The sequence below is a fragment of the Dysidea avara genome, chromosome 12 (assembly GCF_963678975.1).
Source record: "Dysidea avara chromosome 12, odDysAvar1.4, whole genome shotgun sequence".
Lineage (NCBI taxonomy): Eukaryota > Metazoa > Porifera > Demospongiae > Dictyoceratida > Dysideidae > Dysidea > Dysidea avara.
The window spans coordinates 4730585-4758018 of record NC_089283.1 but is presented as its reverse complement, the minus strand read 5'-3'; the positions used below and the strand labels follow the sequence as shown (position 1 = coordinate 4758018).

Sequence of the window (27434 nt, the reverse complement as noted above, 5' to 3'; positions counted from 1 at the left end):
ACTGGTGAACTTTCTGTGGGTTCACTGGCACAGAAGTAGAATGTTGAGTCACATCTTTCTGTGGAGTAACCAACACAGGAGGAGATTGCTGTTGAGTATCTTGTGGACTCACTGAAGCAAGAGGGGACTGGTGAACTTTCTGTGGATTCACTGGCACAGAAGTAGAATGTTGAGCCACATCTTTCTGTGGAGTAACCAACACAGGAGGAGATTGCTGTTGAGTACCTTGTGGACTCACTGAAGCAAGAGGGGACTGGTGAACTTTCTGTGGGTTCACTGGCACAGAAGTAGAATGTTGAGTCACATCTTTCTGTGGAGTAACCAACACAGGAGGAGATTGTTGAATATTTTGTGTATTCACTTCCACGTGAGTAGGCTGTCGTACACCTTGTGGACTCAATTGCAAAGGGGAGGACTGCTGTGTAATTGCTAACAGCTGATGAGATTTCTGCTTGGTCATACCTGCAGCAGTAGACCGTTTCTTTGTATTCAGCTTAGTAGTAGAAGTCTTAATATTTTGTTGAAGTCCTTTAGCTTGAATTGAATCTTGAATCATACAAGAATCATCATTGCTGAGCTTTCCAGCATTGGCAGATTGATCTACACACTTCCTTTGCTGGTCATTACTGATTGTTGATGGATCACTTTGATGTGGCTGAGACTGTTGTAAAAATGTGGCAATTCCAGGTTGCTTTCCACTGTCCTTGCATTTATGGATGCATTGTTTAATATGGGCGGTCCAGTTGGATAATATCATAACTTTCTTTCCATTTGCAGTGGTTTTAGGATTGAGCTGGAACTCCTTTCTGCACAGAGTGCATTTGACAGAGGCTTTCAAATGGTTTGAACTGTCAAGTTTACAAATGACACTGTAGTCAGTGTGCTCCTTAAGCTCTTGAATCTCTTTAGAGCCTTCCTTTCTTATCCATTTGACCATTCTCTTACGTATGTCATTATAATGAAATTGCAAATCATAGCTCTGGTAGGGTGGACTTTCTTCTGGATCTGCAGTGGAACATGTGATAATTCGTTTTTTTGTTGCATTTGAATGGCCAGTAGTTGGTCGTTTTCTAGCCAAGCGGCTGTTTATTTCCTCTCTGGCCTTGAAATCATTAATAAATTTAGCTATTAAGATACGATGACCGGGCAAAAAGACAAAGTTTGGGACATTGGTCAGGTTTTTGGCAACAGTTGGAGGATAACAAAATTCATCATTTGGATGGTACTTAATAATAAATCCCTCAATTTGGTTCAAGCTATTCTGGGGGCCTTCTGTTGTCATCTGTGTTATGGCAGGACTATTGTCATATCCAGTATACTTGAAACAATTGACAACATATGGTGGTAAAGATTTTCTCATCATATTCAATATTTGTTCTTCATCCATAGATGTGTCTTCTATCTCTTGATCACCATTTTCTGCCATACCGTATTCTCTGATCCTATGTAAGAATGTCAAATAATACTATTACTTTATATAGTGGATTAATTATAAAGAAGCTAAGTATATGGTCTACTGATGATAATCACTTGAATGTGCTCTTCATTTTTTCACTGCATGTTGTCTAGTAAAATTTATGAGTCAAAAATGATTTATGCTGAACACAAATTGGTGAGCAAATGTTACCGAACTGAACTGCAAATTTTCTCAGCTTAGCTATATGCAAAATTTAGCAATCACCCCACAAAACAGTATTACTCACTGGTATGAATTGTCTCTCTAAAATGCTTGTTATACTGTAACATATTTCTGTGGTGTTAGTAAACACAATCTGTTTATTGACACCTCAAAAATATGCATGGTGTGAACTTCATTACATTTCTATTGTTTCCCTACACTGGATATGGTTTGTAGCTGAAAGCATAAAAGAAAGCCATGCAGCAACTAGCTTTTAGTATATGAGAACATGTAAACGCATTATGTAGCTATACAGCTGCCATCCCAGCTGCTATAGCTACTGATATACAGGCTGCAGCTGCAGCTGCAGCTACTTCACACATGCCATTATGCGTGCCATTATATCCCTAGTATTTGCACATACCTTTAGCGACCCAAAAGGATTAGACAACGCTTCATGAACTGCAAGTTCAAGCTGCAGCTGAATCACGTTCAAGCTATGATGAGGAGGCAGCTAAGTCATGATAATGTAGACGAGCAGCATATCATGCTACAGACAGTAGCTTACTTACCAAAGTTTGCAACTGGTTTAATTGCGTTAATGTTTTAGTTGAAACTTCAGTATCCCGGCAAACACAAGCGAAATTAGTTCGGAAGTATACAAGCAGATTACGGACACATTCACGGATAAGTCAATGCGCGTATAATCTAGACGGCGCTATAAATCTTTTATACCTTCCATAAACCTTGCTTCTCACTTCGTACTATACTTATGTTCATGTATACAGTACAATGAAATGATACAATAAACAAATTTCTGTACAAAACACATCATGAATTCCTATTCGTACGAACTAAAATGTCAATTACAAATTTCTAAATTTCCAAATATATTTCTAAATTTCCAATTAAATTTCTAAATTTCTAACCAAAAAGTCTAAATTTCTGAGCTGATCGACGACATTTCTGGAAGTGAAGGACCCCTCGCCATTTAGTGAAACCATATCAAAAGCAAAGTCAGCAATATTGTTGTGATGACAAGTATCCCATGTTCAAAGGGTTTTCAATCTGTGCACATACTGTTGCTACGGCTGAAGCAAATGGAGACTTGGGATCTTTCATAACCTGGTATGTAGCTAACAAGTGCAGACCAAACTTAACATCTATTGCCCTACAAGGAATGCCAACGGGAGCTGGGAGAAAGGGAGGAGTTGCCAAAAGGAAAAGGACCTCTCGGGTTGCAGTTGAGACCTGTTCATCTCGATTTTCGACCACTGTACCAGATCCCAAAAGGGTCTCTTTAACTCAGGGAAATACAACCAGTGGAGCATATGTTTCTAGTCCATTGCAACCAGCAATAAACTATCCCACAGTTACTTTGCCTACCACAGTGTCACCTGCTCCACTTCATGCAAGTACTAGTACTGCAACAGGCCAGTTGAGCAATGTTGTTCGTAATCAAGGAATTGCTTCTTCGTCTTCTTTGATTTCTTTGCAACCATCCACAACGATGTGCCACGTTGTCACTGCACCATCCCAACTAACTACTGTTTCAACTTCAGGACATTGTATCACTTCTGTACCTTACTCAGCACAGCAGTTATCCCCAGTAGTAACTACACCTGTTGCCAAACAAGTGGCTAACATTCTCCAACAAATTCTAATGAATGCAGGGAACACCTTAGGTCAACAAGCTGGGACATCCCCTGCAATATCCAGCGTCAATCAATCAGCCTCTCAACCAGCTAATCCTTTCATTCTTAAATTTAAAACTAATCAAATCCGTGTCTGTCAGTCATGCCGTCAAAATTTTTCAAACGATTTACAACTGGTTGTTGCACAAGCAGAGCGTCACCTGGTACAAAACATGGCTACTGGCACAAATTTTTTAGGGAGGGAATCTAATTCGCATTACCATTTACAACTCTCTTGTTTACAACTGGCCTGCCCTTCCTTCAGTGGACCACAGCTTATCATTCCAGGAGAAGTGAAAGCAAAGTTGACTGATGGTCACATCAGATTTATCGAGCAAGAGTTATCTATTAAAATATAACTCTGAACTGGACACTAGTGGTTGCTCAAAAGACTAGTTGATTTGCTGTCATGTTTGATTTTTTCTGTTATGTAGCTACACTTAAATTTTAGAATTTATGACAAAAAACTGTGATATAGTAATTATAATGAATTGTTTTTTTTGCTAATAAATTAGAGTAGTCGTATGATCGCTACGTAGGTATACGTGTATAGAGATGTGATCAGCTAGCAGCTTACTTCTTCTAATATATAACTCTTCTCTATTTCTATCGTCCTCAGCTCCAGATCCCTCATCCCAATAACCCCAATCCATTTCTTAAGACCTCCGACTCAACACTCTACAGTGCTGAACGCGTACAGTAGCCAACCAGCACGTGCGCAGGAGGACAACTGTTTCCGTCATTCCGTCGTTTCCTCCGTTTCTGATTTCTGATTTCCGATTCCTCATTTCTCCGTTCCAGGTTTTACCATTACCCATCGCACTTCCGGGCCCAAGAACTCAAGCATTGTCACCAGGCATTAGCGCGAGCCCGGCTGGGCACGAGACTACTTTTAGCCATGCGCTTATAATTTGTGTCCGGCTGGTCGGATCTGTAGCAGCATTGATAATAGACACCCAAGGGTCATGCGACCACAATCATGTGATAAAGAGTTATCGTACGATATTTCGTTTCCAACATGGCCTACACAAAGCTTGTGCTAAACTTACTGGCTCTGTGGACGGTTCTACAATGCACCGCCATACTCATATCGGACAAGTGTGACGTAGATAGGCTATACAAAGAGTTACAAGATCCATCCAAGGATCGAATTGACGTTGAATGTGACGCTTGTGTACTAATAGTATGCACGATACAGGCTTTAGCTCGCGAGAATAGAACTGAAGAAGAGATAGTCACAACTGCTACGTATCTTTGTGAGAAATTGACAGAGCGAGGTAAACTGGTGTGTTCTGGGATTGTACCAGAGTTCAGAGTGAGTTAGGGTCCTGCCCACATTTTTACTAGTCACCTTTTCTGTGTAGAATGAAGTCCTCTACGTATTCACGTCCATTGCTCTTGGACCTAAAGAAGTGTGTGGTGCCCTTATTGGTGATGGGTGTGGACACTACTACAACCCATGGACACAGAATTGGACTGTGACTTTCCCTGACAAACCAAAGCCTCCAGTTCAACCCTTGCCAGTGCCAAACGTAAGAATCCATTTGTAATTGTATTTTGTATAGCCACATCTTATTTGTGTAGCCGAATGGCAGTATAATTAGAGTACTTCATTTATCGGACATTCACATTGACTTGCAATATACTGAAGGTTTGCGGGCTGACTGTGGAGATCCTTTGTGCTGTCGGCCTCCAAATCATCCTGCACCACCTGGCCGCCCTGCAGGGCATTGGGGAGATTTTAACTGTGACCTTCCGTTGTGGACACTGACTAGTTTATTTGAGCACCTTGTTAAGATTAAAGACCAGTTTGATTGGTTATACTGGACTGGTGACTTGCCGGCACATAATGTGTGGAACCAAACTAGATCGGAGCAACTGGAGGCACTTAATACAGTATCGCGTATGATGGAGTTTTATCTTGGGGATAAGAAAGTGTATCCCACACTGGGGAATCATGAAAGCGCCCCAGTTAACAGGTAACTTATTTTAGTTATGTAAGGTACGGTACAACTGCCACAATTGGGAGGAAAATTATGATCACTATAATGAGGTGGTCTTATACCCTAGCTTTGTTTGAGACCTACTGGACATGGTCACTGTAATGAGGTAGTCGTTTTAATTTAAAGAGAACAAGTTAGTCATTTTAATTTAAAGAGGGGTGGCAAATAAGTTTGTGTAAACCTTAATAGCAGGAATTATGCATATTTTATGTAAAACTTTCTTTCGTAGCAAGTGTGCCAAAGTGTTTTTGCAAAAATGTTAGCAGTGTCAGATACTATAGTGATGTAGTTATGTAACTTATAGCCTTACAGTGTACATTCAAACTGTATGATAATGGCTGCTGCTAATAGTCAATGGCTGCCTTGAATAGCATTCAAATAGCACAAGCTGCTTAACACTTTGTATATTTGCATTACAAGAGATTATCAATATTTTTGTTATCTTCCTTGTACTGTTGTGAAGTCAGTGCATCAGTTGATGTTATTTTTGACATGCTAGTATTGTGGATAATATATCTGCCCCAAGTTTGTGTATGTACTCCTCAAGTACGTTGAGACTATCTTTTACTTGTGGTGTTAAAATATCAAGGGGTTTGGTATGCTTTTTGTGGAGCAAAGGAACTCTTCCACATACCATGATGTGAACATAGTATTCATGTATCATGTGATGTAACACGTACGCACGCATGCACTCACAGGCACACTGCACACATAATATACACTGACACGACGCACATACACATGACAACGTGTACACACTTATTGTACAGGTATGCTCTTTACTATGTTTTAGCTGTTCTTTTGTTCTATAGTTTTCCTCCACCATTTATTACTGGTGAAAATTCCAACCAATGGCTGTTGAATGCTTACCAAACTAACTTTTCTCACTGGTTGCCTAGCGACACAGCCAGCACAATAAAGAAGTAAGTCATGATCACTCTAACACGTTCATATCAGATGATCTCATGTGATCCAGAGGTGGATTCTACTCTACCAAACTTGTTCCAGGACTCAAACTAATATCCCTAAATATGAACTATTGTAATACTGAGAATTGGTGAGTGACCATGGTGTTTATCTCCATACAGTGCTATGAATAGGCTGTTTGTGTGTGGATTATGCGGTAGTGATAGTCCTGAAATTTTGATTTCCAACTTTGGGACTAGTTCTAAACATATTTTTTAACCTTAGGGGACACCCACATAGTCCATGCACTTAGTTAAAGTCCTAAAGTATCACGTAGTACATTAACTGACCGGGAAAGTCATGTGCTATTGGTTGGTCCCAAAATGTTCCTATTATACAATACTTGCAGGTTTCACTGTAATGTTCACAATGAAGTGTTAGAAAGTAATGACACGCAGTAAAGTGTGTTACCTATGTCAATATGGGGTAGTAGTTGTACACAAACTATCATAGCTGCCTCCTTGGCACAGTAGTTAGTGCATCAGTCTCATAATCTGAAGGTTGTGAGTGCGATCCTCACAGGGGACAACCCAATACCTTTTTGCTATTAAATGTGTATATTTTAAAAAGTGTAAGTGAGTTATAAGGCTTTGATCATACCAATGTGGCTGTGTACAGTAAAACTGCCATAGTTTGTATAGAAGTCAAACAGCTTGTGTAGCTTTAAATAAAAGAAGTAACTTTGTATGCGTATAATCCTCTTAATTCATGTATGGAGTAATGTTCTTCCTAGATATTGTTACAGTATATGAGGTCACTAAGATGGAGAATACCTGTGCTATTTATAGTAACTTTTAAGTATGCCATTGTGATTGATTATGTAAACGATGGAACTTCGTGGAATTATAAACATGTGATGTTGTTGTGCACCAATCATAGCTGTTGGGAAGTGATGAAAGGTTTGGATGGCTTTAAAGTAATTTTGTGGCTTGGAACATGTTACTTCCCGGTAGTGCAGTGATAGAGATCATCACTTCCATGTATTAATGTCCTTATAAAATAGACAGGAATACTTGTATGGAGGAACCTTTCTTTCTTTACTAAGACCACCTCATTATAGTGACCACGTCAAGTAGGTCCCAAACATACTGTAGTTTATGTGTACTTCATGACCTCACTAATAAGATCATCTCATTATAGTGACAAGTGGGTCCCAAACATACTGTATAGCCAAAACATTTTGAGAGGAAAGGTTTAAACCACCATACATACCGTATAGCCTAAATATTTCGAGGGGCAAATATTTCGAGGTTGAGTAATGTTGCTAAAAATAAAATTTTTGCGGATTTACAAACACTATTAGACTGTATGGAGGTATAAATATTTCAAGGGTAAAATTTTTGCTGATAACACCCAAAACCGTGAAATCAGCAAAAAAATTCCTCCTCAAAATATTTAGGCTATACGGTATGGGATTCTGCGAAAATTTATTTTTACATTGCTCAACTTTGACCCTCAAAATATTTAGGCAATGTGGTAGCTAAGGTGTACTATATGGCTTCATCATCAAAGCTATATAGTAGTTTTAATCCCATAAGTGGCCTTATTTATGAGGTTTCACTGTTATATTACAGCTAAGATTTGATAAAATTAATGATGGTTTCACTTGCAAAGAGAGGAGAGTGAGTACCTTATAGCCGGAAATTTTTGAGGGACGAAACTTTTGCAAATTTTACAAGTGATGATAGCTTGATAGCTTTGTGAAAATATAATTGTACAGTTTATACACATAGCTATTACTCGCTTTCTAGACTTTCCTGAATTAAAAAATGTAAAAATCATATTTTGCACAGTTTCGCGAAAGTTTCATCTCTTGAAAATTTCCCGGTATCTAATGCTGTATAGCCCTGTAACAACTGATTGTGTGGAATTCAGATGGCTTCCGTTCTGTGAGGAACTAATAACAGAGGGCAGAGTATTGCTCAGAATTTTTCATCTATGTTGCCAAGTTAACAAACATAATTGGCCTTCAATCATAACTATTATTGAAGGACTGCTGTCCATTAAGTGATTTGCTGGTTCAGAAGGATAAAAAATCTTCAAACACTTATCACCATGCAGCTAAATTAATAGTGGTAAGGAAACAATCTAGAAGTCTATATGTTATACAGAAAGGAGAAGACGTTTGACAATCAATTGTTACAGGACAACTGGAAATTTCAGTTCTGTTTGAAAATTGTGCTGTTTGTTAATTACATCATCATGCAAACCACTTATTTTCTAATGGAATTGAGTTCCCTGATATATGGCATTACACATACACTCATGTTATATTAACTCTTTGTATGGACCGCAATGTACATTGTATGTCCTGGAGATACAAAACACAAGACTACTTTGTCAGATAACAACAATTTCGCCGGGTTGCTCACAAAGTACATGTAGCAATAAACTACCAGTTGGTTAAATATTGCAATTATTGTACTATAAATTAACATACCGAGTTGTGTGGTTACATTCCAAGAGAGCTAGGCAGCAGTGGGCTAGTGTGCTGTTGTCTTCAGAGCGATTGTCTTGTTCTTCACCAGACTCTATCACTGTTTCAAGATTAACTCCACTGATTTCTACACATTTCATACACCTAGCGTAATATAAATACAAGCTAGTGGGATTAGTTTGAGCATTTATTACATTGTATATGTGGTGATGCAGTTCTCTATTGTTTTTTTAAGCGCAGCAACAAGTACTGTACCTGCATTAAACAGTATTAGCAGTGCCACCTGTAACTTTACTCAATAGTGGGAACCTGTTAATGAAATAAATTTTCTCTGTATCTGCTTTAGAGAGAAATGAAGCAATTTACTACTGCTATTTCTTTAGTAATAAGGAGGTAGTAAAGATACTCTTCAAAAACTCTCCCAATTAAACAGTCACGAGAAAAAAAATTATTAAGGATGAGATTTTGGTCACACATACCATTGAAATAGTAAAGATGTTGCAGTGAAAATAGTCTCATTTTCCCAAAGTGTTCATGATACTGAGTGGCCAACCACTGTATTAATGTACTGTGGTGCCCTACCCACAGGTGGTTACTGATCAACAGTACTGATCCAGCTGGACAGTTACAATGGTTGATCAATGAGTTACAAGAGTCAGAAGATGATGGAGAGAAGGTACATATTATCGGCCATATTGGACCTGGCAGTAAGGACTGCATGCAAGTATGGAGCTCCAACTATTATCATATTGTTAACAGGTAACAGTGACTGTACATGTGGTTTGTATAGATGCTGCCTTTGCTGCTTAATTGTTTGTGTTCATTGTACATTTGTACCCAGTACGTATGTATGTGTATCATACAGTACAGTATTGCTTCAGCCTGACAGTGCTTTTTGGCATATTGCAGTATGTATAATGTACGTATCATGGACTTCCTTTTCTCTTCCTTTTGTATACCATTTCCTTCAGTTGGTTGACAGTACAAGATGTTGATTTGCAGTAGCATGCAATGGCTTCCCTACAGTAATCATCCAATTTTCCCTAGTGACGGAGTTGATTGCAGAGACACTTCTTGTACTGTTCTTTGTGTGTAATGCTGTGTATTGGGCTGGAAACAAAACATAATGCCCACTTTACTTTTCAGTTGGGGCATGCATTCAGACGAAAACATAAAATCTGGCTCTCTTTCTTTCTTTTGATGAGCATGGTATGTTGATGAGCATGGTATGAGCATGGCTCACCAGTCATAATTTTGTTATAAAAAGTAAACGAATAAGTACTAGGAATTTTAAGTTTGATTCAAAGAAATAAAAAAAAATAGTAAAACAAGTGAGGTCACCCACACCTGAAGATATACTACAGTACGTAGTAGACATTAAATTCTTAATTTAGTCATTGGTACAGGAATTAAATGTCCGCTAGTATATCTGCTGGTGTAGGCAACCTCCCTTGTTTCACTACATTTTAGTTCTGATTTTCCTTGTATTTTCTTTTCCAGATTTGTAGGATTAAATGTCGACTATATCTTAGATACTGTACATGCATACTTCATTCAAAACAAGACCATGCACTCAATATAGTGAATCACATAAAACAGCATACTGAGTGGTTGGATATGCAAAAACTTAACATAATCATACATTTTTGAATTCCTGTTTATTAAGTATTTATGATCTATGTACTTAGCCAAGTGTACCCTCTGGCAAATTTTCAGCCTAACTTTCAGAGTTGCAGCCTTACAAAATAGCAACAACAGAAAAATTGTTTTGTACAGCAAGTATAGGGGAAATAAATTACAGGCACTTACTAAAAACAATTGTAACTTACGAACAGAATGACATACAGAGTTGAAATTTGCTCCATCTTGTTCACCATGAATAGAGGAATCGATTACTGGATGTGTTTTCACCTTTCTTTTGCATACAAAGGCAAAATTTGTAAAGAAGGCACAACTTGCGTGTCCTTGGGTCTACTGCAATGAAACAAAGATTTTCCAACTCCTGTTGAGTAAGTGAATAAAATGATATCCAGGATTTATTGTTAGTCTTTCCTTCACAAAGAAAAATGAATTTTTCAGAATTTTTCATTGTTACGCAAATATTTTATCCATTGTATTGAATGCTTTATACTGTGAAATTTAGGTTTGCACAATTGTGTCGGGTTTTTGCAGATCCAGCACATTTAAAGATTGGCCATTTTATTAGTTTGTTCAATTTGTCAAGTTTTTTTCAATTTTTTTCCATCAAAGTTCCTGCTACACGATTTTATGTACTTAACAAGCTCTGCCTCTATTGCCTAACTGCAATATTGAGCTACGATACCGCCCAAGCGCAACGCCACACTCACTCGTGCACGCAACTTTGTTCGAGATTTAAAAAAAATTGCTAATTGAGGGGCGTGGCAACTGTTTTGCTTGCAAGACAACAACATGGCAGCTGTTTCGTTCATGAAAATTGCAAGCAAAACAGTTGCCATGCCCCGTAATTAGCAATTTTTAAAATCTTGAGCAAAGTTTTGTGTGCGAGCGAGTGCGAAGTTGTGCTTGGGCAGTACCGCATGTAAAGTCATTAAAGCTGTACAGTATAAGAGTTGTAGTAATGTGTGCACTTGTTTTATGTAACCTTGTCTTTATTTCTGGCCTAATTCAAGCCACTCTGCAAACCTATGTACATATATAGCTCTTAAATGTTGATAGCCAATGATAGGTATAAATGTCACTGATAGTCCATAGTCTAATGGTGTGGCTATATTGGAACAAAAACTATGTTACCATTTTATTGTTTACAATACCACTGCCTTGTCAAGGCCTCCACCTTTTATACAGGCTTTTTAAGGCCACCTTATCTGGGGTATATGTTGTGTTGTCTTGTATGTTGTAGTTATGTGGTGGGCGTGAGGTGGATATTAAAAGAAGCAACTGATGGCTGTTGCTCATGCTTGTAATTGTGACATTTACAGCTTCTTCCGGCTAAAAGGGAGCCCTCAGGTTAACTGGCACTAGTGTGTTTGTATATATGTTCACCCAATGGGGTACGCCCTTGATAATTTAGAATGTAGGATAGGTTTGTGGCAAGAGAATGATGAGGAACATTTGTTTAGGAATGACACTACACTTTTTGCCTTAATTAAATTGAACCCGTCAGAATCTTTGTGTTTGTGGTTCTTTTCCAAACATTTCCCACCAACAACCTTGTCTAAATACTCCACTGCCTGTGCACCTGCAGGATGGCTTTGGCCAAGGCAGCCAACCTGAAAATTTTGTTGTGCATTACTTGACTGCAAGGGAACACGTTGCCATGCCATCCCCTATTGTGTGGGTGAGAGGATACTAACAGAGATGTGTCAGGTGTCTAATATAACATGCTATATATAGAGATGACGTTGTGATGTTGTGTAGCTTACTATAGTATGTGTCCTGGGAATAAGCCTTATCCGAAATACAGTGTGTTGTGTCTGTAAAGCAGACTTGTTAGCACTAATAGTACTGTACATTTCTTCTTTATTTGAATACACTCTAGACTGTGCTGTGTAGTATGCACTGTTCGTTTTTCGAAGAGTCATGGAAAGGTCTACAGTGTATGCAAGTGTTTTCTTTTAGCTTGTGTAAAATGAATGTTGTAAATGTACTGAACAGGCAACAACAGCATCTCTCTTATTCTGCAAGTTCATGACCTCATCATATACATCTTGTGAATTTGTAGTAGGACAGGAAGTTTGTAGTCTGTAGTTACTAGAACGACCAGATGTATGGCTTGTCTCAGGCTTGTCAAGCATTCCTTACTTAGAATGGTGGAACTGCTTGTGTAATGATGTGTTAAGAGTTCAAGCATTATTGAATCACTTATTTAGCACAAAAGTCACTTTGGATAGTAAGAGAAGATGTAACACTCAATGTCAATACATTGTTACCTCACTATAGTCAAAATGATGTACACACCAATTGTACTTAGCTAGTCTGCACTTAGTAAAACTAGATAGTATTGTATACACCTAGAAGGAGCAAAGTGTGCTGTGTCCCATTTTAAACAAGACAGCTACGTAGTTACTACAGCTTTTAATTTCTGATATACCATGAGATTTTGAGGCTAATGCTGCAGTTGTACTAACTTGCACAATATTTTTGTACAACCTCATGACAGTGATATAATGATGCATCACTGAAAGCCACAATATGAAACAGAAAGTGATTGAAGTTGTTACCATTATTACAGGTATGAGGCAACTATTGTAGGACAGTTCTTTGGCCATAGTCACTACGACGAGTTTGAACTATTTTATGATCTCAACAATGCATCAAGGGCTATCAGGTGAGGCCATTGTGAGATCACATGATCTTTTGATGATGTCATCATTACAGCATTGCCTACCTGGGACCCAGTGTGACCCCATACACATCTAACAATCCAGGCTATCGTATTTATGAACTTGAAGGACGACAAGAAAACTCTGGATTCCAGATGATTGATCATCACGTTTACTACCTTGACTTGAACGCTGCTAATAATAATAATAATTTGACCTGGCAGTATGAGTATGGTGCTAAGGTGAGTGATGTGATCATGTGATCTGGAATATGATGTCTATGTTAGGAGGCATATGGACTGAAGACACTACACCCTCAAGACTGGTCAAGCTTCGTGGACAAGATGGAAACTAATGACACCTTGTTTAATCTGTTTTACAAGTAAATTATGTACTTGTAGTGAGTTTAGTCATGTGTCATAAAGTAGCATGTGATATATTGTTCACCTACCAGAGTATTTTGATGTGTGCATTAGTGTGTGTCTCTGAACCTTCACTACCATTTGGGCACAAACTAAATGTTTCTAGACTCCAGTGCCATGTTTGGGTATGCAATACCCGTACCATTACATCATAGTTATGATGTGTGACCTGTGTAGATATTAACCGATCTGTATGTGTACATTTTATTTTATTTCGTAGGTACCTTCATCGTCGTGAAACTAGTACATGTACTGGATCATGTAAAACGATTATGTTGTGCTTACTAAGATCAGGTCGATCTAACGAAACTTCCCACTGTGCCAACGCAACAGCAGCACATCGTTATTACTTCAATAATAAGAGCTGCTAACATTACCACTGAACAAAACCACGAACTCCTACTTGTATGACAGTTATATTTATTTTAATTTGTTTTCAAATCTTTTACTATTTTACAAGTGATCACCACATTCATGTACGAGTAGTAAGATACAATATATAGTAAAACATAGTAAAACTATGTATTAGGTATACGGTTACATTCCTGTCATCTTGACGGACAAGGTTCACACATACATCCATCCACTACGTTGATCTGTTCTGTTTGGGTGATTTTCCCTCCTTGTGGGTTGGTACATTGTATTTCTGTTGTTAAGCTGTTTATGACAGTTGGATCATCTTGACAACACAGTTTAGTGGTTTTGCCTCTTCGGGTCTTTGTACAGTGTGATACGCACCGTCAGTGCATCTGTGGTGTTGTGGTCATGCAAGTGTCCTGTACTCGCTGGAAACTGATGGTCGCAGTCACAGCATACGGCTCACAGTATTTACCTGTGTATACAAAACAAAAGCATGAAATAGGCAGCAACACCTAGTAATCATAGCTGCATGCAACAGTGTTAGCTAAATTTGGTTTTGTTTTTTTTAAAAATTGAAACAATTATCAAGTGCCTAAGTATTCTGTTTAGATTTTTAAAATTAGCGAGGCTATGCATGTACCCTATAATGATCACAGGTACATTGTGTTGTCAGGAACAATGTGTTTGTCACACAGGAGACCAAGTGAGGTTTGTTATGGGATAGGTTATATCACACCCACCACCTTAAATGTCAAGTCAGAGCATGCACGCATACACCAGGGCCAGTGTAAGCAGAGTTGTAGTTTTTACTGCTTGAAAAGTGTATACTGATATAGAATAGTTGGGCTATCATAAAAATACTCTATTCATCATGGTTGTTGAATAGCTAAAAAGTTTTAAGTTCTGTGCGGAAACCCTCACACATGCATGACCTGCTATTTATAGCTTCCAGTGGCCCTGCACACACACACACACACACACACACACACACACACACACACACACACACACACACACACACACACACACACACACACACACACACACACACACACACATCCTAAGGCTGCAGACCTTCAGTGCTGGTCACTGTAAAGCATTAATACAATACAATACACACACACACACACATAGTGCAGATGGTAATTATTTCTATCAATATTTTTAGCTTTCTTCCACCATCTATCACTGGTGAAAATTCCAACCAATAGATGCTTACCAAACTGATTTTTCTCGCTGGTTGCCTAGCAACACAGCCAGTACAATTAAGAAGTTACCCTAACATGTTGATATCACATGATCTCATGTGATTCAGAGGTGCATACTACTCTACCAAACTTGTTCAAGGACTTAAACTAATATCACTGAATATGAGCTATTGTAATACTGAGAATTGGTTAGTACAGATGGTTTGTTTATTGTCACCCTGAAAGTGTGCATAATTCTGCAAATTTTAGTTGAAGTGCATAGAAAGAAACTTGAATATTCTCATATTCTAAAATCTTGTAGGAGAATAGTAAAAGATACATATACATGTTTAGCAATTTCTGTAAGCCCTGTACAGTCTGCTAGAAAATTTCTTAGACTTATCATGACTATAGGTCTATGTGACATTTTTCAGTAGTAACATAGTAAGGTAAAACGTGTACAGTGACCATACTACACATGTTCATTGAATCAACCATAAGTCATGTCACAAGTGTAATAATAGTTCAAGAGAATTACTCAATGGATGTGCATGGCCATAATAAATCATTATAAAGAAACATGCATAACTCACAGTCATTTGCTTGGGTGTAATTAATCACTGGACTGGACTACTGGACTGGAACACTGGACTGGACTACTGGACTGGAACACTGGACTGGACTACTGGACTGACATATTTTTGGTTTTTACACATTCTGAGGTTGGTTTTATTGAGTCTTGCTAGCTTAGGGCCTTTTGCAGTCTGCTACTAAAATGATGAATGTGAGGAGTGGAGTAAGCAAAAACTGACTTCTCACTACTTGTTATGCTCTACAGCATTTATACACTTCTTAGTATTGTGTTTTGGAGATTTTAATATATAACAATAGCTAACCAAAAATCATTTTACTATATTTCAGACACAACTTATCAGACACAACTTATCCTTTCTATTGTAGCTAAATTCGTTCCTATACATGCAATATACACAACTGTAGGATTTTTCTGCTATCATGATTAGTTCTGGTTGGCACACTGTAGTATGTGACCAAATTTATTAGCATTGCTACTATCTCAGCTCCAAGACTTCATCAACCATAACTAGCACATTCTCTGCAGCATACTGATGAGGAGTATAGGTATGTGTACATGTAGAAGAACATAAGTAGTGAAAATCACTAGAAGTCAGTTTTTGCTTACTCCACTCCTCACACTCATCATTTTAGTAGCAGACTGCAACTATTCTGAAGGCCCTTAGCTAGCAAGACTCAATAAAACCGACCTCAGAATGTGTAAAAACCAAAAATATGTCAGTCCAGTAGTCCAGTCCAGTAGTCCAGTACAGTGATTAGTTATACTCTATTTGCTTGATGGTACAGAATAGAAACATATTCTTGCTCTCTTCTAAAAGATGAATATGAGATACCATGCAGTCAGAGGAGGTTAGACACACGTTAGCATGGTGTATATGTGTGACCCACTGAGCTAGCAAACATCCAACTATAGTCTGCAAATTCTAGCTGGATTTACAACACAGCGTACTGGGATAAAATAAGTGTGATAAATACAAACAACACTCATTTTATACATGTTTTTAATCACTTTAGTAAACAGTGAAACAATACTGATATGGACATAACTTACACCATGGCTTCATAATTATCAGTTTGTGAAAATCTGTTACCAGCATCCTGTTTCATACATAAGCATTATCCCCCTACCCACAGGTGGTTACTGATCAACAGCACTGATCCAGCTGGACAGCTACAATGGTTGATCAATGAGTTACAAGAATCAGAAGATGATGGAGAGAAGGTACACATTATTGGCCATATTGGACCTGGCAGTAAAGACTGCAGGCAAGTATGGAGATGGACTGAATTACTACCGTATTATGAGCAGGTAATCTTGTAAAACTGTCTGGTGCTGTGCTGCGTTGTATAATTCAACTGTCTTGTAGTTAACACCTGTCAAAAGCCACATCACTAAGATATTTGTTTTCCTACTAAAATTTGTTTGGTGTATGAGTGACATGTTTCACCATTTAGCTGTTTTAGGGAAGCTGCAATGTATCCATTCAAGTCGTTGATTTTAACACACTAGTTTTTGCTCAGTGGATTTAGACAGGTTTATGACACATTTTACATTTCAGGAAAAAAAGCACTGTGGTGTAGGTACAGATTGTATGTTGTGCTCCTCTAACTATTACTCTCATGCTGCTCACACTCACCCAGCAAAATTAATTTCAGGAACAAGAAACGCAACTATAGTTGCAAGTAGTGCTGAAACAATTATTCGGTTATTTGACTAATTGGTCGGCATGACACTATTCGATTCGTTAAGACACTATTCGAATATTCGTTGGCACTTTGTACACTGTGATCAGATGGATAAAGCCAGTCTTGAAACTTTAGATTCTGAAAAAGTGGCAAAAAGATTCTGTTTTAGAAGAAATAGAAGTAGTTCTCAGGCTTTAGCTTGCTCCCTAGCAAAGGTTTCAGTACCTATTGGACAGAAATTCATGCTTAAAGAATAATCGAATATTCAGTCATTTTGTTCACAACTATTTGAATAATAAAAATTGCTATTCGTTTCAGCACTAGTTGCAAGTAGCTGTAGGTGCACAAAAGCTGCAGATTGTATGTTGTGCTCTATACCTTACAGTAATCCTTTTAGTTATGTCTTAATATTACTCTCATGACAAACTGCTGCTCAGAGTCACCCAGCATTTTTTTAAGCTGGCATGCCATAGTATGTAACTATACAGCAATGGCAGAGAAAGTTGTCGGCATAAACGGAGACAGAATGTAGGTTGTGTGCTGGCCCAGTAGCTTTTTGAATCCTTTTCTTGCAAGAATTAATTCAATTTTTAACACTTAGAGCAGAGTCACTTCAAGCAAAATTATTTTCATAAGTACTTTGGTGATTTTTAACTCCATCATCTTGTAGTAAAAAAAAATGTTTCTTATTTGTTCACATATTCTACTCCACTGGTTGATTAATCTTAACTTAGTTTATTTGGGCTTTTGTTGGGCATTGCATTAAACAGTTCATTATGTGATTATATAGTTTAGCATATTAACATTTTGTGTAGGTATGAAGCAACTATTGTGGGACAGTTCTTTGGTCACAGTCACTTTGATGAGTTTGAAATATTTTATGACATGGTTAATTCCTCAAGAGCTATCAGGTACATATGGCACTGCAATGAGATCATGTGACCATTACTAAATGATATTGTTTTTACAGTGTTGCTTATTTGGGTCCCAGTGTCACGCCTTACAAGTGTAACAATCCATCTTATCGCATTTATGAGATTGAAAGCCTCCATGAGAACTCCGCTTTCCAAGTGTTGGACCATCATACTTACTTTGCTAACATCACTGATGCTAATGCTCACAATAATTTGACCTGGCAGTATGAGTACGGTGCTAGGGTGAGTGATGTGATCATGTGATCTGAGTATGATGTCATATATTAGGAGGCATACAACCTGGATAACTTACACCCACAGGAGTGGTCAAGCTTTGTGGACAGGATGGAAAAAGATGACAGCTTGTTTGCATTGTTTTTCAAGTGAAGTAACTGACTGTACTGTATATGCTGTGAATGGCATTTTGTAGGTACTTCTATCGTTGTGAAACAATTGATTGTGGAAGGGATTGTAAGGAGAGTATATTGTGTGCATTGAAACCTGGCTGGTCCCATGATTGTCCTAAGCCTAACAATGGCAAAGATGTCTGTTAGGCTACTGAAGACATAGCATTGACTCTGTAGCAGTAGTAGTATATAGTAGTTGTTTGATGAAATCTAGTAGTAGCAGTATTTAGATTATGTGCATGCATATACTATAGTGTGTACTGTATGCAGTGCTGATGTGTTGTTTTTTTCTACAAAGATTTCAGCACTTTTGTGAAATGTGTAGTGTGTTTGCGCATGCATGTTTGCTATATTTGGCTATTCTTGAAGTGAAATATATACCATCAGTTTGGTGTATATAGATTTGATGAAATTATTTGGTGGAGTGGATTATAGTGACAAGTTCTTGCAGAAGTTTATACATGGGAATTTTGAAAGATCACTTATTGCAGTTGTCTCTAGTGGTTGTGAAACTTCACAGGAAGTCATTAGCCACCATGCAACCCACACAGACACTGGATGATATGTACTTCTCATAAAATCACAATTAAATTAATGTACTGTCATAACATTTTAAAATTAAAAGTAAAATGTCTCATATAATGCCATCAGAGGTGGTATCTAGTGTTGGATTGATTCTCAACTGGAACTCAAAATGCAGATTATTGTTTTGAAAAGCACTTGGGTAAGATTAAGACAATAAACAGATTAAAGGATTCACTTCAGAGAGTGTTAAAAAAATCTGACATGACAATGTCGAGTAATGAAGATTAAATCCTTCACCTCACACAAAGCTAGTATACAGCAAATAACTGCAACATAACAGTTAAGTAAACTGCATGAGTTAATGTCTTAGAAATGTGCACATCCTGTTGTTATCATGTAGCTATGGTCAAAATAGATAGAGTTGAATTGTTAACAACATGCACACCAAAGAATTGACAACACCCAATAGTATGTATACAGTACATCATGGTCAATGTAAAATGCTTACTATGTAGCATAACTATGAGGATCTGTTGTACATTTGCAAGGTGGCATGCATATATATGATTCATATCCTGAATACAGTAACTAAAATTATAATTAAAGTGGTTATGTGAAACTGAAGCCAGTTTCCAGAAATGCAATATGACTACTCTATCAGAAGGTTTTGTGGCCATCATCAGCACAATATAATTTGAGAGGTAGGCATGCAGCTTATTTTTTTAACTGCTGAATAAAATTCTTGAACTTTGCAATTGTATAGCTATATGGATACCACCATATAGCTGCATACTTAAACATTTATTATTAAAGGTGGGAGTCCATCATGATGGAAGTCATACCCAAAGTGTGTAACTACAGTCTGTGCTTTGTCAAATCTCTGTGCATCACTAATAGCAAGAATACATAATAATAAAAATATATTATGTACTCTATAGTATATTGTAAATTTATTGGAATGTTGACAGTGTGCACAGCTAGGTAGGAATTGCCGGAATGAGAGTTTCCATATAAGGCAGTGGGAAAGACAGTACACTGTCTGGTTAGTTGTAGTGTTGCTGGTTGGATTGCAAGACTTCCTCACAGTAACTGCTCTTCAGGTTAGGAGTGTATCATGTGGAGTTGTATACATGTGGAGCAAACATTGTGGCCACATCCACATTCTGGAGTAATCATGTGTTATAAGCAGTACACCATATTAGTTCATTGCTGAATTTCTTGCTTGAACAAAAACAAGTCAATGTGTGATAATGGCCTGCTTTTAAATATTGCACTGTAATTTCAAATGCCCAATATATGATATGATTTTATGAAGTAGCAGTGGATTATCTGTATTGTCTTTTTCTATGCTTAAAGTGCATCACACAATATGTATACAAGCATGTGTATGCACAATGAGGCCTTTACATAGTAGTCACAGACACATGTGAGCTGCTGAGTGAAAACTTGTCAATAGAGAACAGGTCGACATCACCTATCAATTTGGATGTTCCCATTATCAGGCGTATTGTTATGATGGCAAATACTCAGGTCAGTTTAAATCTTGTGCTTATAGTAATATTTTCCAGTACCCGAATGCCCATCTGTCAGTTTTAACAGGCCATCTGATCATATAGCAGTTTGCCCCCTAGCTACCACACAGATGTATTCATGGTGCATTACTTGCAGGGCCGTAGCCAGACTTTTATCTGGGTAGGTTCTTTCTGGGACAATAACGCCTTTTTATATGGTATGATGCAGGATTATATTATGGTGTATGCACAGTGAAACTAGGGGGTCTGGGGGCATACCCCCCTCAGGATTTTTTGAAAATAAATACTGTAAGGTTGACATTTCAGTCAATAAAAACAACATTTTTTTAGGTAAGTAAATTCAAGCTCGAGACTAGGGACCCGCCGATTATGCTGGCATAATTTTGAGCATAATAGGTACCTAAAAGCATTGAGCATAATGCCAGCATAATAGGTTAAATATTTATACGACAGTATAAATTCTTGCTGGAAAAATGACATTTGCAAAATAAGATCGATATACTCTAATAGAGCAGTCAGTAACTCTAATAGAACAATCATCAAACTGACTGTTCTATTAGAGTATATCGATCTTTTCTCTTACATGCAGCAAGAATTTATTATTATTATTATTATTATTATTGTGATTTTGCTGCTGAAAGACATGGATACAAACTGGGGGGTTGGTATAAAACTAAACTAGACTATAAAATACAGCAGCTGGTGTGCTGATAAGAGCTATCAGCACCCAATTATAAGTTAAGATTACAAGGGAGCAACTAAAAATTACAAGTAAACTAATTAATTAACAAAGGGGTAATTGGGGTGGAACTACACCTATGACAAGGACATACAACATGATAAGTACAGTAATTATTGTCATCAAAGTTTGAAGTGAACATGGCCCAGAAGATGTTATTTGTGTTCCAGCCACCCATTTTTTCTTTCTATACAGTGTTAAACTAGTAGCAAAATATATCAACTAAGGCATGAACATTGAGCATAATCGAGCATAATAGGTAAATATTGAGCATTAATTTGAGCATAATAGGTGAATTTTTGAGCAGTGCAGCATAGCATAATAGGTAAAATTATGAGCATAATCGGCGGGTCCCTACTCGAGACCAGCTATATGGATGACATCTGGGAAAACATCTCTACTGCTACTGTAATTATACCATCTGTACATGCATGTGTCACAGTGAATAACAATGGGAAAGATTGAGTGCTCTCTCTCATGATCAATGGGGCAGTGGAGCAGAATAAAGAGCGTCTTAGACAATAAAATCATTGCATGGATGTTATTCATGGGATCTGGGTCCGCCAATTTTTTTTCATATTTTAATGAAAGCTCTATAGTTTAGATGACTTCATTATAAATAAACAAGTAGATCCATACAGCTTTTATATAAAGAAAATGTAATTGTGACTGTTCATCTGTTCTATTAGGGTGATTGTTCTATTATAAAGAGGTTGACTGCTCTATTAGCAGAGTTGGGGGTAACTAGTTACTTTTGTAACTAAGTTATGTAACTGATTACTTTTAAAGTAACTAGTAATATAAATAGTTACTTGCTTTGTAACTAGTAACTTGTAACTAGGAGTAATTATCTGAAAAGTAACTAAGTTACAATAGTAACTAGTTACAATAGTTACATTGTAGCTATAATTAATTATGCTTTAAAAGCAAGAGCACTTCAATTTTTGTGTCATATATGCTACAGACACATTAAGTAGACAGATTCTGTGTACTGTTCTCTATGATTCAGCTTGAGTAACAGATGTAGCAATATTTAGAATTGACCTGAAATAGCCACAGAATTATTATTTTAAGTATACTTATGTAATGCATCCCTTAATGATGCATATCCGAGCAAAATTCATGTTACAAAAGCTAAAACAAGTCATAATTTGTACTATGAAAGTAACTAGTAACTAGAGTACTTAGTTACCTTTTGAAAAGTAACTGTAACTGTAACTAAGTTACATGGGATAACAGTAACGTGTAACTAGTAACTAGTTACTTTTCTGAAGTAACTACCCCAACTCTGTCTATTAGAGTATCTGGAATTACAAGCTCTGAATAAGCTACTCGGAGCACTTGATATCGCTACTTATTAGTGGTATTTAGCTAGTAAACTGTAGCTATTGGACTTTTGCTGTTGAAAATATGGACTTGTACACTAAAATTGTGGACCTTTTAGTGAAATTGTGGACCTTTTTTCCAAGAGGGTGGTTCTTCAGAACCCTCTCCCCCTGGCCTGACTTGGGACCAGGCAGGAACTAATATCAAAGAGTTTTGTAAACTTCAGGTCAGTTTACATACATACATACAAAGGAATTATATCATCTTATGTGTTCTTTTTGTAGTTCTCAATCGTCTGTGTATGTAGACTGTAGTGACATCAAGGGTGCTGTAAATTTCAGGAATATTGCATTACCTCTCTCAGATGAGTCCAGGATCATGAAAGTATGTAGCTGTGGACCTGGGAATTAGTTTGTTTCCATCATATACCTGAATACTTCATCACAAGTTAATTATAGTTAAAAAGATATTGGGGCTCTGACCATGAGGAGCCACACAGCCTACAATCCATGATCTCCTCTGTGTAGTTTAACTGCATAACTTCTCATACATGCATACAGGCCTCATAGTAATCTATTTAGAAATAGTACTACGTATGCCTAAACTGATCATGCTGCAATCTGTAATAAATAACACTTCATGCACAAACATGCAGAGGCTGTTGTAGCTAGTATAAGAATGAAGGAAACTACCAAATAGAAGTTACTACAATATACTTCAGCTATATGGAGAATATATACAACAAGGAAAGAAACCATCAGGGGAGTTGCATTCAACCACCATTTGAGTTTGGATCAAATCATTTATATGAGACCCATATACCATCACACTTTTTCCTTATTTGGTCAATGTTTTATCTGCTGTAAAACAACCATGTGGAGGAACTGTTTACCTTTCAAGTTATGTACTATTTACCCAGTCTGGTGATTTTTTACATGCTTTTCACAGGCACCTACTTAATTAATTTAACCTTCTTTTGTTTTATGTTTGTGTTGTAGTGTCATGCATGTATATTAAATGTAGGTTTTGCTGTTATAATTATAATATTGTGTACTGTATGCATTGTGTGTTGTACCATTGTATGTGTCTCTCTCCTCCAAGGAGGGACCGATTGGTGGAGTTTTAATCCAATAATTAATCATTCAAACTAGTATATGCAAGGGAGGATCCAGACTTTTGGAAAGGAGCTGGGGGTGTGTGAAAGCGAAATGACACTACAGGGAAGGCATGCCAACCTAGGGGTTCTGGGAGCATGCCCCCCCCCCCCAGGAGATTTTTGAAAGTCAACCATCTGAGATGGAAACTGAGAGTGATTTCAACATGAATTCATCACAATTTTAATTTGACTAGTATTGTATTGTATTAAAAGTGACTGCTCTATTAGGGTATCTTGATCTTTATACAAACTATATTTATGGTAAGCACAAAGTTGCTATTGTCCAACTAAAGACATGCCCAGGAATGCTTGAACATTAGACCTTCTGAAATTGAATGTATGGCTGGTTTCAGCAGTTTAGAATAACTGTGCTGTATACATTTGGTGATTAGAGAAATTCAATATTAATGTTCACATATAGTGACGATTGTTGATGGGCCAGGGTTTCCAGCTATACTGAACTATTTTATACAGCTTTGTACCTGCATGCACTACACACTTATGTAAGTGCACTCAAATAATAATGGTAGTAGCTAGACAGAATCTTAGAGTGCAGCTCCCTTGAAAATGCAGAGAAACTATGAATATTTATGTATTAACAGATTTTGGTGTGTAGCTACAGCTGTATATGCTACTCTTCAAGATATTATTGATAAATAGCTATTTCCTATTTATACACCAAAACAATAAAAGTTTGTATATATTATCAGTGGCGTAGCCAGAAAAAATTTTTTACCAAGGCAAAGTAAGTTATACATTGACGTAATTGAGAGGGTCTGCTTGTGACTCAACTGATTCACAAACACTTTCAAGCATGGGTGGTACAGCATTTGCAGGTTGATTCTCTGGTTGGATGGAAGAAACTGTTTCAGAAGACTCTGAGTATTTTTCTACATGTCATGCTCCAGCTTAGTTAATGCAACAGTATACCATGCTTCAATTATTAGACTATATAGTTTAATTGTACTCAACACAAAAAAACTGACTTACTCTGGCCATCCATGGACTGCAACAGAGGTCATAGTCATGCACACTATACTTTTTATTGATCCAATATGATATTTAATTAAGTCAGAGATATCTCTTTCATGAAATAATCAACTACATGTGCTAAGTGTATCAAGCTAGGGAGTCTGGAGGTATGCTCCCTCAAGAAAATTTTTGAAAATATATGCTTTGAAATGGCATGTGGAGGCTATTTTCATGATATACATGATCAATCGGCTCAATGCAATGTCATGCTGTTGATTCATTGGAACACTTTTGAAAAGTTAATTTACACTGAATGCTCTATTAGAGTATATTACGATGACTGCTCTATTAGAGTATCTCGATCTATTTCCGCATACAAATCCAAGTAGCTGAAAAGTGGTCCAGGGTTGTGTCACCATGGGCTCCGGCATGCTTAGTACTACAGCCATAGATTCTATTGTGTGTGGTACAGTAATGCTGCATGTATAGTAACATTTGAGTAGAATATTCAAGGTGCCAAAACTCAGGCCTGCTCAGTGCTCAGCCTGAATTGTTGAGCTTTTTTTTTTTACAGCTGCCTCGGTTGCCTCAATGGTAGCTACGCCACTGATTATATGTACATCATACTGAGTCACTTATCCACGAACAATTACAGCAACCTGGTCTCCTTTCACCAATTTGAATTTATACCTGGAGGAGTTTGTACCACCAAATTACTACACATTATGGACTACTTCACACACCACCTGGACAATGGCTATTCTGTTGATGCATAATATATTTGGACTTCCAAAAATTTTTTGACTCAGTACCACATCAGCATTTATTACAAAATCCGTCCGGCCTCATTTAAAATTCATGGTAACCTTTTACGGTGGACAAAAGATTTTTTTATAGAGAACAATAAGCTGTAGCTACTTCACACATCTTGCTCCAGTAACAAGTGGCGTACCACAAGGATCAGTGCTGGGTCCTGATGTGCTCTTCACAATGTTTGTCAATGATAATCATCATTTGTTTCAGGTCCTGTATTATGTTTGCCGGTCAGGGCCGCCCACAGGAGGGGGCAACTGGGGCATTTTGCCCCGGGCCCCAGCCTGAAAGGGGCCCCAGGAGGCCCCATGAAGGGCCCCCTGAATACCTGTTTAAAAGATCGATATACTCTAATAGAGCAGTCAGATCTAAATACTCTAATAGAGCAGTCACAGTATTCTTCAGAGGAGCAGTGTAGCAAACTTATAGATAAGGAGATATGGTTGGTGATGGGTAGTTATTGTCATTGCCAGCAGGTATTTTTTTTTTTTTTTTTTTGGTCTTCACGATACAACTTGGGTGAAGGGCCCCACTTTAACTCTTTGCCCTGGGCCCCTTAATTTCTCTGGGCGGCCCTGTTGCCGGTGACATTAAGATATCTGTGTAATAAAGAATAGTGATGACTATACAGCCTTCATAATAATAACTCAGCAGTCAGTCACTTGGCAGCTGAGATTTAATATACTTAAGTGCAAATGTTTACATCTAGGTGGAAGGGTTCATCATTTTGGATTCTACACAAAAATTCACACTACCCATAAATATCTTGGTATACTGTTTGATGAGCATCTTAAATTTCATGCATGACCACACTGTTACAAATGAAGTCACTGCGAAGGTCATTCAGGTACTTGGTATGATTAAAAAGTCATTTGAACATCTTGACTCTTCCATGGTAACAAAGTTATTTACAACATTACACTAGAATACATGCAGTAATGCCATTTGGGGACCCCATGCACTCTGTGCTTGACCAAAAAAAGTTCAACGTAGAGCCACTCAACTATTATCACCATTCATATTGTATTGCTTTCATCATCATATAGACATTTAAGAGTAGATTTACTATACAAAATCCTGAATAGTTATTTTGACTCTGATTTCACTGACATATCTACACCTACTCATCAATATTTTTAGCTGCATACTTGTCAATTGTATATGTCATGAAAATCTGATCCAGTGATGCTTCTTTCTTTTAGCTGATCATAGCTATAAACGATGTACTCCTAAAGTTCCCAGCCTACATGCTTAATAAAACCCACAATTAAATATATTTGAGTGGTCCATAAAGGTACAGCTGTGCGTATATGCAGTGTAGCTATATGAGTCAAATAAACTCTAAAAATTAAAGTGTGCTTTGCACACAAAATGTGCCCTGTGACACCAAAGTGTGCTGTTTTGGTGTCATGGGGCACACTTTTGTGTACAAAGCACACTTTATTTTTCAGAGTGAAATTATTTACACAAACAGTCCTTTCCTTTGATTGTTGGTGGCCTAAATAGCTATATGATTAGGGTAGAGGCACAGCCTGTACGTATACCCAATCAATACATAATTATGCAAAAATAAATCCGAGGCTATGGAATCAATATAGTAAATGATAATCTAACAATGACCGCTCTATTCATAGAATTTAGTACAATTTATAATGGCTGCAGGCAATTGGTCCCAGTCATTGCTTATTCTGTTAGTAAGGAAATAGTTTGATCTGCACACTGAGTACTTAGGTTAGAAAATCCATCCCTCCTGGAGGAGACTGAGTGTGGCGCTCGACT

The 27434-nt window shown here is 37.5% G+C and overlaps 1 protein-coding gene, 1 non-coding gene and 1 pseudogene across 2 annotated transcripts; all 3 read left to right on the top strand.

Annotated features, from left to right (window-relative positions):
* Positions 1 to 4199: 4199 nt before the first annotated feature.
* LOC136240509 (sphingomyelin phosphodiesterase-like) lies at positions 4200 to 13923 on the top strand. The gene is made up of 10 exons (XM_066031502.1): positions 4200 to 4627; positions 4677 to 4844; positions 4897 to 5291; positions 6128 to 6238; positions 6292 to 6372; positions 9307 to 9477; positions 12932 to 13027; positions 13078 to 13264; positions 13310 to 13404; positions 13665 to 13923. Exons 1-10 carry the CDS (start codon positions 4331 to 4333, stop codon positions 13813 to 13815), a joined length of 1752 nt encoding a protein of 583 aa, XP_065887574.1. The 5' UTR covers positions 4200 to 4330; the 3' UTR covers positions 13816 to 13923.
* Trnam-cau (transfer RNA methionine (anticodon CAU)) lies at positions 6737 to 6809 on the top strand. Its single transcript has one exon. It is a non-coding gene; the product is annotated as a tRNA-Met (tRNA).
* Positions 13924 to 14434: 511 nt separating the features above from the next.
* LOC136241313 (sphingomyelin phosphodiesterase-like) lies at positions 14435 to 18763 on the top strand (annotated as a pseudogene).
* Positions 18764 to 27434: the final 8671 nt, after the last annotated feature.